This window comes from Montipora capricornis, chromosome 8, assembly GCF_036669925.1.
Source record: "Montipora capricornis isolate CH-2021 chromosome 8, ASM3666992v2, whole genome shotgun sequence".
Taxonomy (NCBI): Eukaryota; Metazoa; Cnidaria; class Anthozoa; order Scleractinia; family Acroporidae; genus Montipora; species Montipora capricornis.
The window spans coordinates 36028976-36041475 of record NC_090890.1 but is presented as its reverse complement, the minus strand read 5'-3'; the positions used below and the strand labels follow the sequence as shown (position 1 = coordinate 36041475).

Genomic DNA, 12500 nt, shown 5'->3' with positions numbered 1-12500 from the left:
ATTCGCTCTGACGAAGGGCTAACGCTCGAAACCAATGAGGAACCACTGACGTCAGTATTCATTAACTGATAAACAGGACCAAAAATCTGGTATGATGGGTAGACTTAACTGATTAGAGTGTAATGTGAAGTGCTACGTTTCTACCCCACATGAACCATGTGAGCGTTAGCCCTACTAATGGAAATGGTCGCGGGAACTGAAGATTTTAAAGTCACGGGTATCCTGTCAATAAACATATTCAAAATGGCGCATGACTGCAATAATCTTCCGGCCTTGGGGTCACGCACGTACACGAGGGGTAACAGCCCTATCGTTTTGAAGCTTATCAAACAGAATTTTAAAATTCAGTCACAATGAAGGCACACACAAACACACGCCTGGATAAGTCCAAGAACGCTTTGTTCTTTATTACACGAAATTTGCATAGAGCCGATCGAAGCGTGAAGGAGGAGGAGATATATAGACCAAGAAGTTGTTTCGTGTGGAAAAGAGCATTCTCAAGTCTTTCACGCCTTTTGAACAAATGTCAACTCCTTTCTATTGTTACACCATTTCTTTAAGGAAAGTTTTTCAACCTCGCCCTCGAACGAAGCACGGATAAATTCAATCTTTCTTCGCATGAATACACAAAGCCATCAGCCTCAGTGCACAGACACAAAGAAAGCCTATACTCAACAGATTTGAATAGCGCCTTTTCGGAAAAAGCTTGAAAAAAATGAGCAGCAATGGTTCTAAAATTTCGAATCGCTACGGACCATTTGTTTTAAAGCGAGACAGGAGTATTTTGAATCTAGTTTAGGTTTTCTTAATGTGGATTTTGAGAATCATTTGAGACCGTTGTAGTGTGAAAGAGGAATATTGAGTTAGTTTGACACAGTGAGCAAACAACATACATTTCAATGAGGGCGTAGTTTCTAAAGAAACTGTGGTGCTGCGTCGGTGGGGAAGTAGTATACAAAAATTTGGTTTTATCAACGGATTTGATAATGTAAATTGGCCACCGTACAGAGATTCTAAAAGCTGACGTTGCGAGCGTTAGCCCTTCGTCAGAGCGAATCGAGGGATTATGGGTTACGTGTAGTTTTTATAGTATAGTAGGAGCTACGCTATTGGTGGTACCATGACAACGTGAAAAATAGGAATATATTAGTTAAATGAAAAGCGTTCGTTAATACCGTGAGGATTAAGGGTGGCGATTTGAAAGATGAATTTTTGTTCCAGATTCTTGCGGCTTTCCGTCGTACCTAGATGTAGGGAAAGGCCGCAGGTAGCCATGTGTTTTTTGGAGTGGTTAGGCTGATTAAAATGGCGAGCGACTGGCTTGGATGCATCCTTGTCATTCTTCTCAACATCGCGAAGGTGTTCGCGGAATCGGTCACCTAGTCGTCTACCTGTCTCACCAATGTATAATTTATTACATAACGTACAGGTTATGCAATAAATGACATTTGCGGAGGTACATGTGAAACGATCGGTGATCGTAACAGATCGCTTAGGTCCCGATATCTTGCTAGTGTTAACAATGAAAAGACAACTTTTGCATCGCGAGCGCGCGCATTTGAAAGTGCCGGGTTGCTCGTTAGTTTTGAGCGCGCTTCTAACTAAAAAGTTGCCTACATTTTTGTCGCGTTTGAATGAAATAAGTGGAGGTTGTGAGAAGATTCTACCAGTCTCGGGATCATTTTGGAGTAATTTAAAATTACTAAGAATGAAGGGCGAATGGAATTCTGTCATTCTTATCTTTTTGTGACGTTTGTAGTGATGACTGTCGATCAAATTGTTGGGCGCGATGATGGCCCGCTTTGACCACAGAGACAGGATAGCCACGTTTTTCGAAGAACTGGCACATCTCCTCTGATTTGCTGGAAAAATCGGAGTCATCACTACATAGACGTCGAAGTCTAAGAAATTGAGAATAAGGGATGGAGTTCTTGACATGTGACGGATGTGACGATGAATACAACAAATAACTGTGAGAATCAGTAGGTTTGTAGTGCACACTAGTACATAGCACGTTGCCTCTAATAGAAACTTTGATATCTAGAAAAGCCAATGAAGTTTCCGAAATCTCCCAGGTATATTTAAGAGCCGGATGAAAAGAGTTGACGGAGGTTATAAATTGATCGAGTTCTTCTCTGCTGGATGAAATAGCGCCGATGCAGTCGTCGATGTAGCGGCCGTAGAGTTCAGGTTTGGGGCCGTTGTACTGATTAAAAAAATGGTGTTCAACATATCCCACAAAAAGATTAGCATAGCTAGGTCCCATTCTTGTGCCCATCGCTACACCATTAATTTGTTTGCAATAGTTGCCGGCGAATGAACCATGGACATTACATCTCTATACACAGTCATTCCTAATAGCGAAGGTCTTCAAGCACTTAAACACTTTTTCGATCAACGCACTGTCAAAGAACCTAGCTCCGAAACGCTCCTCCGCCTTTCCGAACTAGTTTTAACGCTTAACTGTTTTTCATTCGCCGGCAACTATAGGTGACCGATTCCGCGAACACCTTCGCGATGTTGAGAAGAATGACAAGGATGCATCCAAGCCAGTCGCTCGCCATTTCAATCTGCCTAACCACTCCAAAAAACACATGGCTACCTGCGGCCTTTCCCTACATCTAGGTACGACGGAAAGCCGCAAGAATCTGGAACAAAAATTCATCTTTCAAATCGGCACCCTTAATCCTCACGGTATTAACGAACGCTTTTCATTTAACTAATATATTCCTATTTTTCACGATGCCATGGTACCACCAATAGCGTACCTCCTACTCTACTATAAAAACTACACGTAACCCATAATCCCTCGATTCGCTCTGACGAAGGGCTAACGCTCGAAACGTCAGCTTTTAGAATCTCTGTACGGTGGCCAATTTACATTATCAACTCCGTTGATAAAACCAAATTTTTGTAACATACATTTCAAACGCTTTATCAAAAGAAAAAAAGACACTAATGACAAGTTGATGTAAACGCTTGTTCTTCGACCATCAAAGCTTAATTAGAAATGCGTTACCTCACAATGTTTATTGCAAGTTGATAGTTTAGCATAGTGTGCCTGCTTCGAAGCGAAAGGCAGCAGATAAGAATTTGTTATATTTGCGAGAAATAGTTCTCTTAATTAAAAAACAAACACCGCGTCGTAACTTTAATAAAAACAATAGGCAAGCATTGCGTACGTGTGGTAGTGCAATAACACAGCGCTGTATAATTGTCAACTGAGCTGCGTTTTGTCTTCCAGGAGATTCAAGTTGTCTTTGCGTAATATGTAGCTCTAATAGTACACGATATTGTTTTGGTACCGTATATCATTATAGTGCCATGGTAGATGTCTTAGGTAAATAGCCCCCTGAGAAGACATATGGTTACTAGTAAAATACTAAATCCCAGAAAGATTGAAGAAAATAAAAGAAAATCGAGAAACATTGGCTTGGAGGCTAACATGTTGATTATTTTCAAGTTCCCTTGCAACTTCTTTTTCACCGCAAGTTTGAGCGTGCACTCTGAGGGTAAGACAAAAAGTTCACTGAAATTAAGCCCTGTTGGGATGGGGTTAGTTTTTGGATGGGTGACGTCAAAAGTTAGGACTTGCCGTGAGAAACAAAGGATCAAAAATTCTATTTTAACGCTCAAAAATGCGAACTAAGCAAGGTACAGGTTTTGTTAGCCTGCTTTATGCAAAAAAAATACTGATGCAAAAGTAAATAAATATTTTAGGAAGAGAAGAAGAAGTTTTCAGGAAGTATAGATCGAGGATAAAATATTTTTCCATCAGCAACAAAATTTGCGACATGAAAACAACTTAAATTTTGAACCCAAAATATAAGAAGTTACCATCAGCGAAAAAAATTCTGGGAGATTTTTGCTACGTTCAATTTTTCTATTGTACCTTTGGCGGCACAAGTAAATTACAACATCGAAAGTGACATCGAATTCAGCGGGCGCCGTGATCAAGTTACCTCGCATGTTTACTCTCGAAACAAAGGATACATCTGTGTCAAAATGATGGCAAGACACCGGACTTTGTTTTTGTTAGTCTGGTTGTTTTTCTTTCAAGTGTTTTAAAGATTGACAAGAAATGAGTGAATTCAACACAAAGATCGCAATAGCCCACCTCTTGAGGTTGACCATTGTTTCTGCCAAGTCAAAAATTCACTCTCCTAGACAAGGTTATTTATCACCAGTTGATTCCACCGTTTTGGAAATAGCAGCTGTTTATTATTCATTAGCGTCACAAATTCATGCCGATTTGGGAGCTCATTTTGTTGAAACTCAAGCTCGCTTCAACCAGACCTGTTTATGCTCGTGAGTTATGCACGCGCCACGGGCCTATTTGCCACCACGGACTTAAAACACTCACTCTTACAAACCCGGTGACATATTGTGTAGTGCACTTATACGGAATTATTCGACTTATAAAGTGCACTACCACAAAAACCGTTTTTTTGAAAGCGGAACGACGCACCACGTGCATGCACTGTTTCAATGCTTTTACAACGAAAATAAATCACAATCATCTAAGTGTTAACGTTGCCATTGAGTGATTGATTAACCGTCAAAAATAACAGCATCCAATCAGAAAGAGGCAATCAGCAGGACAGCGACAATCAGCATCACTTCTGAGGCAAAAGAGCCTGGCACGGGTGAATCTTGTTACGGATTTTGACCCTTTGGAAGGTATGGGATTTTGATTTTCTTCGAGGGCTAGCTCCAAGCCTTTTGGATGAATTTTCGAGAAAAGAAGTGCGAGAAGAAGCGTGAATCTTTCGGATTCCCGCCGGCGGATCCCCGCCGCTGGATCCCTTTAAAAATTACTTTCCACTCTTGTCCTTCTATTAAGAGGTACTGTAAACAGCGATCTCGAAATCTTCAAAATCGCTCAAAATACCACTTCGGAGAGAAAAGAACGACAGTACACCGCAGGTAAGGTAATACCACAGGCTCCCCAAGCTGAAAATACGTGGTGTATGCGACAGCTTGTGTATATAGAGAATTCTATGGGAAAATCACCGATCTTAAAAAAATTGTGTAAATAACTGTCTCGTTTGAAATAAAGTTTTCCTACCTCAAATGTGTGACGAACTTGTCTCTTGTGCCGAGTTTAGAGCCATTCTGACGACGTTTAGTGAAGTTATCCGGAAACGGTTACTAAAATAATAGGAAGGCCGACCACTCCATCCATCGCTGGTCAGACCTCACTCCACAAATCGTTTTCTCCTCAACAGGAAAAGTCCCGAATCGCAATAAAAACAACAGTTCCATAAAGCCCAATAAATTTTACTCCAAATACGTGTGTTTCGACGGCCGAAAGACCCGTGACGAAAGAAAACTTTGCCTTAAAATTCACCTCTTCAGCTTTCCTCAGAGGCTTGTGACCGGGCAGTCAACTACGGCCGCTCGCAAGCTGGTTTCACCCTCAAGTCTGATTGGTCCGTTTGAATTTGACCGCGCGCTAGCAACACGACCCTCCAATCAGAGTTGAGGGTGAAACCAGCTTGCGAGCGGCTGTTGTTGACTGTCCGGTCACAAGCCTCCGAGGAAAGCTGAATTATCCGATTTATCTCTACAGAAGAAGCAAACGGTGAATTCAGTACTTTTACTATAAAATTACAAATGGTTTTACAAAGTGTGTGTGGATGCCCCATGGTTTTGACGACAACGCAAGCATACAAATGTGAACCTTTTATTCTCTATTCATATTCAGAAATCGCTCCTACCAATTTAACTTTTAACATTCTTTGCCCATATTGTACGACTTAAACGAAATGGATCAATCTCGATAGACTTTCGATAGTGCAAAGTCAAAGTCCCTCTTTTCAGAATCAAAAGGCTTGAATTTGATTAAAGAAATCACTTAGTTCAAGAAATTATTTTACCTTCTTAATCAGGTCATTTTTGCTTTCTATGATTATAGTAAACTTGTTAATTAATGAGTAGAAAGGCGATGAACTTCAACGGAGATTCTTGCTCTTCTTCAAATGTCTTTTAATTGTGGTTATTATTTCTCCTTAACAGAGCATTTTCAACCATTAAGTCGAACAAGCCCTCATCAGTAAAATTTGAATCTTTAGCAAGTATATTCAAAATACTTCGTTTTCCAAAAGAGCAAAACAGGTTACACTCTAAAAAATATGGGTTTCCGTGTCGGTCCACCCGGAAGTCAAACATTCCAAAATCTTTGACATCCATGTCCACAAAAGCTTGACAACTGTATTTATGAATGCAATTGACGAGGTCTTCATCCTTCGTTGGATCAAGAAACCACGATTCGGCTCTCGAAGGCTTGCCTACAGACCGAATAAAGCAAATACGATTGGTTGCGCATTCAAAACAATACGAGTGGATTTGCTGGCTACGTTTGTGCGATAAACGGCTTTAATACTCACCAAGAGGAAGTCCTTTGTCGTTTATCGCTAACTTATACTCTGTGCTTCTTATGTCATCATGAGGTACTTTATACTCTAAACACGACAAAGGAATTAATTCTCCACTTTTCACTGATTCCACTACTGCGCTACGAATCTCTCGCCCTTGAATAAACCTGAATAAAACCAAGAGATCCAGAAGTAAATACCGTCATTATAACTTTCAGATGGTACGCACACTACGGTTGATTAATTCGGGGGGCGGGGGGGGGGGGGGAGGGAATTTGTATCCAAAATTTCAAACCTTGTTATTGTGGGCGTTTTCTCCGGTTTCTATGGCCATCACATCTTGTTTTTCTCAGTTTTTTTGGTGTGGTGGGTCTCGAAACTGGGCACTGAAGACGCCGGTTATAATTTACAACGTGGAGCCAGAACTGGGTTAATAATACGTACTAAGAAGATCATAGTATGTTTTTTTTTTCAAGCAACGCGCTCCAATAGGTTTGCTCGTTGTCAAAGCCTTCGTTACTCTTGCCAAGCGAAATTGGGAAGAGTTGTGGTGCGTTGCTCTGGCAGCTTACCTTTCAACAATCACACGATCCGAATAGGTCAACGCATGATCGATAGCTTCAAGAAATGACTTCTGATCCCTGGCCAGCCGTACTGCCTTGCTGTCCTCTCCTCTGCTTGCCTTAACAACACAAGGAAACGTGATTTCTTCTAGCCTTAAAGAATCCCCTGAAATCGAATTTTTTTTTTAAAAAAAAGTTTGTTAACAAAGCTGGCTGTCCTTTTTTCCTCTTTCGTCCTTACCTACGCAGGTTTCTATCGCTAAATTGATTCGATATTTCTCTTTTACTGACTTCAGTTTGAATATACACGGTGAAATATCTGCTTGTTGAAGTGAGATTCGCGCAGTAATGGAGACAATAGGGAGCCTTACCAACGAGAACGTCCTCGTTAAATGTGAATTCGCGTTATTGTAATCGCTTCACGACTATTCCAAGCATCTTTAACGTGCAAAGGTGTGGCAAACCGTCAAGAACAAGACAAGTATGAACGGCGCTCAATTCAGGGGAGAAAATCAATTTTTTTTTTCTCAAGCGTTGATGTTCTCTCAAAAACCTCAAATTTGGTCATTTCACGTTGTTGTTTTGCTGACGACGACAAAGAAATAGACAAAAAAGAAAAGATGCACGTGCAGAGCATGCAAAGCTATTACTTTTGCTCACTAAATATGCAAATTTGTGACGTTCTCGTTGCCGTCGCCGTTGTCGTTGCTAAAGCTCCTTAATGAAGCGCGTAAAGCCCTGGCCAAACGCGAGCGAAAGTTGACGAGAGTATAAACTCTTGAGAGTCGATGAGAGAGATCGAGAGTTGGCCAAACGAGGGCGAGAGTTGACGAGAGTTTCACGCACAAAAAAAGAGAGGTTCTGGGAAGCACCCTGAAAAAACCCTTTCTGACGTGAATATGGCGAATAGCCAGCCGGTATATTCAGCTAACCAGATAGGTAAGATGAACGTTGTGCGCAAACAAGCTTCTCCATGTTTATTTCTAATGCTTATGTTTTTTTAATTGTGACTTCCCTATTATGATCGTCTTTGGAGAAAACATCCCAAAGGCAAGGTCTTGCCTCGTTTAAGTCAATTAGTGAAAAAATTTCCCCATGACTTCACTTTTTTTTTTAAGCCATGGCGTTGTCCTTGGTCGCCGAATCCGACGCCATATTACTTTTTCTTTCTTTATCTGAGCCCACTGGGAAAAAACAGTGACTGCTGACCGCAAAACTCTCGCTCAAACTCTCGTGTGCGGCCAAACGAGACAAAACTCTCGCCAACTCTTGAGCAGGTTCAAATTCGATGAGAGCTCTCGAGAATCGATAAGAGTAGCCGAAAGTGGATGAGAGCTCCTGGACAAACGAGAGCGAGAGTCTCAACTCTCGTCAGCTCTCCTTTGGCCAGGGCTTAAAACCTCAAATGACGACAGCAAAGAAATAGACGAAAATGAAAAATGCACGTGCAGAGCGTGCAATGCTATTGCTTTTGGCCACTAAATATGCAAATTTATGACGTTCTCGTTGCCGTCGCCGTTTTCGTTGCTAAAGCTCTCCAATGAGGCGCGTAAAAAACCGGCCAGCGGACTAGATTTTTAAGGAGGTTACGTAGATCATGACAATGGCTACGAAACACAAGACGGTCTCACTATGATTGGTATCATGTTCTAAATCATTCCGAATCTAAATGTTTGTCAAAGTTCGCCCGAGACGAATTATGTTTCTCTACTATAAAAGCAGCCATTGGTGAAAATCTGACTTAAAATTCAGCGAAAAAGTCCTTCTCAAAACTCCAGATTCTTGAGAATTGCAAAGACACGTAAGGAAATAAAATCACACGTTTGGATCTTTTGTCTTATAATATATGGAGTTCTAGCGTTCTTGTTCCCTTCGCTAGCGTCAGTTTGTGATCTCGATCCGTAACACTTGACTTTCTCCGAGTACATCTGTAGCCTAAACCCTTAGGTCCCCTATCACTATACTTCTTAATTAACACTGTGATTCGTTAAAATTCCCAAACAGAAACAAGTTAGTCATAGTTTATTTACGAGGAGTTTAGGAGTCGTAACTCGTTCAAACGCTCTCGTGCAAGAATGATGTACCACAGAGGACAGACCACAACACTGGGAACTCCATGCCCTACTCTTTGCGTGTGGGTTATTTTACGTCCCACAGTGTTATGAGACAGGGCCTACGGTTCATCGTCCTAATCCGAGAAGACTAGAGAGTCTAACCATTTGCAGGTGTCATTACAAAGGCAGCACTTTCTCCTCCTCAAAGACCCTGAGTGTTGGTGCGGCCGGAGTCGAACCCACGACCTCCCGCATGGCAGCGGTGCGTGATGGGGACGTTGTTTCAGGTGGCCTTGGGAGAGCTACACTCGATTGGAGGTTATACCAAACTTAAATTAATTAACATAATTAACTCCTTCTCGGACTAGACTAGATATGCTTTTCGCCAGACTGGGACAACATGAAATCTTGTTTAGTCCTCGCTGGTTCCTCCCAAATTTAAACTCGTATCATATTGATAAAGAAAAATACTCAAGGAAGTACCTTTTTTATAAACAAATCCTTCTGCACAAGGGACCTTTTTATTACCAAGCAGGTTGGTACGTGTTTTCAACTTGTCCATGGCCAAATATCGTGACTCTGTAGATCCGCCAATCAAAGGAATGTCCAACGCATCGAACAAAGACCTTTGTAAGGAAAAAACTTTCTATCAGCAGTCTTGTGTTGCAGCGCATGCGTTAGTTCTTTTATTACACTACATTTGTTTCCTTTTAATAACCCTGTCTTTGGTAAGTCGAGTCTATGTACTTAATAGAGAGCTTTAGATTCTAGTACGAGAACGACTACGAGTACGAGATTTTCTCATGAGACAACAGTGAGCGCGCGCAAACCAGCGTCATTTTGGCGGGAAAAACGTGATGCCGTCGTCATTTTAGTACGAGGTTTTGCAAAAATGTCGTCGAATCAAAACAAGTCAACAACACGGTAGCAGTTTGGCATTTTTTGATGAGCAAAAAGGCTCAGTTACCAGCAATAAGAATAACTGAGCAACCTATATTGCTAACAAAGAGTAAGATTAGGCGCACGGGTTATAAATTTCCTTAGTATTTTCGCTAAAAACGGGCAGTCAAAACTCGTACTCGTTCTCGTCCTCGTCGTAGAATCTAAAGCTCTCTATTGACTCAGTGGGAGGGCAGGGACAGGACAATATTTGGCCCGAGGTCATGGCGTATGGTCCGAGCGCCATGAGCCCGGGCCAAATATTTTCCTGTCCGTGACGAAATCCGCTAAAATGACATCGCAAGGGCAAATACGTTCTCCTAGCAGGCCCGTAAGGGTTTTTCCGGCCCTGCTCGCGCTAATGCATATACGGCCCTCATACGGGGATTTTCCCGATAGTTTTACCATGAAATCGCTCGCTGGGCCGTACGTGCCATACGATACAAGAAACTTCCCCTGTCAACTCGGCAGTGCATAGAGTCATAATAATGAACTTTATTACAATGTCAATTTAATTGGGCACTAATTTCTGTGTAAAAATTAAATCAAATCTAATCAAGTCATACCAAATCGAAGGGTGGTTTTTGAGAAGCGGACAAATCCGGCCGAGTATCCGGAGTAAGACCTCTCGGAGCAGAGTACGTAGAGCACCAACAAACTCAACCGCATGTGACGCCAAGTCTGGAAATCGAACCGGGCCCACATTGGTAGGAGGCTGTTGCTTTCACCTCGTGCACTTCGCAAGCCCTGCTCCCTCACATAAGCGTGAAGTTTCATACATATATGAGCGTAAAGTTTGGCTAGGAACAAACCGCTACTTTTATTGTGAGTTTATTTTTTGCTCATAAGCATCTACCGATGCATTCGCACATATGTGAACGAATGACCCTCCAGACTTTGGCCGGATTTTCTAACCAATGAGCTACTGGAGACTTCAGGTAAATATTATCTCTGGTTAGTGACTAGAACTGCAGCTTTACCACGGCAAAGCCCACGCATAACCCTGACTCAACACAGAGTCTGCAGTAACTCCGAGCTTAGAGCATCCAAAAATCAATAGAACATCCAAGGTAGTTAAAAACCGTTCTGTTTAAGTTTTAATGATGCATGAAGAGATTTCTCCATTCTTATACACCTTATTACAAAATGGCCGCCATACTAGTAGCCAATCAAAAGCGAGCCCTGGATGGCGCAATGATTTTCGTCTTTGAAAAAATTTACTCATGCTTATTCATTCCAAATTGCACTCGAAATAATGTGAATACCTAAACGAAGTGACTCATCGCTGAAACATGTGGAGTCCTATTTTCGGACACTACGAAAGTCAATCACACATTCATTTTAGAAGAGAGGAGTTGAAATCACACATAAACGTCAGTCTTTTGAGTTTAGAACAGAAAAAATTCGGGTCCGCTCATACCATATCCTATTCCGGGGTGCGCTTTTTAGAGCAAGAATACGAAAAATATGTCAGGGTACTGTGGGTGGGTCATATCTTACCGGTATGCTGTTAGTCCTTTGTAACATTCAAAATGCACCAGGGCCAGATCGGGTTTAATCACAAATTTGATGTGCTGAAGTGCAGCTGTGATTTCCATGCTATCGTCTTCCATGTCTCCCTCTGTCTGCTCGGGACTTTCAATCATTGGCACACCACTGAGATCATCCGAAAACGACCAAGATCCGTTCGGTCGAACGATAGCGTAAGTGAAAGAATATTTTTCACCACCCATGTCGGGAGAGAAGGAGCCACCGTACCAAACGCTCACGTTGTAACTGAAGTAATCCGTAGGGGATCCCAGAACATGCAAAATCTAATGTATAAAAGGCATACAAACTTCGGAAAAAGGTGGTAACACTAGTATCCATATGCCTTTGTTTTCCTGATGAATAATCTTTTAAAATGCGGGCCTTTGATAGGTTTTGATATGTTCAGCGTTTTGCGTTTCGCTATTTCCCGTTTTGATATTTCCCCGGTTTTAAACAAGTGTACTGTACTGTCATCACTTCGAACGGCGGGAAGTCACGTGTCTAGCTCTTAACGTCATGTTTAAAATGGCTGGTAAATGTTTAATAATAATGCTATTATAATAATAATCCATAGATTCCATGAGATGGCTCATTCAACTAGTTGCAATCTTACAATTAATGTAACAAATGCGGACTATTTTGCTCGAATATCAATAAAAGTTTGGTTTTCCGTTGTCGTAAAATGTTCCTGTGGGACCGATCAAAAGGTCAAATCCTGCATCGTGATTGGCGGATTTCAATCGACTTTGGCAATTTCTTTCTTGAGCAATCAGCTGACTGCAAGTTAATATGACTGGCGGCAATGTCTTATTCAAACTGCAATTACATTCTGTACACTCAATGAATTTATCAAATTTATTAGAACATTTAAACACCAAGAAGCCTTACCTTAAGAGGTTCCATTTTTTACAGCAAGCCTCTAACCTGAAAAAGGAAAGAATTCAAATATGTGACTGCCATGCTGTCAGCCACTAACACCGTTACAGTGAATTTTTGGGAGGCCTTGTGGTCCACGATCCAGCTGCGACCGCTGTCTG

The 12500-nt window shown here is 41.6% G+C and overlaps 1 protein-coding gene across 1 annotated transcript in view; it reads right to left on the bottom strand.

The window, feature by feature from the left end:
• Nucleotides 1–5670: 5670 nt before the first annotated feature.
• Nucleotides 5671–12500, bottom strand: part of LOC138014406 (D-alanine--D-alanine ligase-like) — an 11775-nt gene continuing 4945 nt past the window's right edge. The window contains exons 2-7 of the mRNA XM_068861466.1: nt 12352–12387; nt 11434–11747; nt 9478–9620; nt 6950–7106; nt 6390–6544; nt 5671–6290 (exon numbers count right to left, since the gene is read on the bottom strand). Of these exons, the coding sequence (XP_068717567.1) occupies nt 5989–6290; nt 6390–6544; nt 6950–7106; nt 9478–9620; nt 11434–11747; nt 12352–12366 (1086 nt within the window). The 5' untranslated portion in view covers nt 12367–12387 and the 3' untranslated portion in view covers nt 5671–5988. The remainder of the gene's footprint in view (nt 6291–6389; nt 6545–6949; nt 7107–9477; nt 9621–11433; nt 11748–12351; nt 12388–12500) is intronic.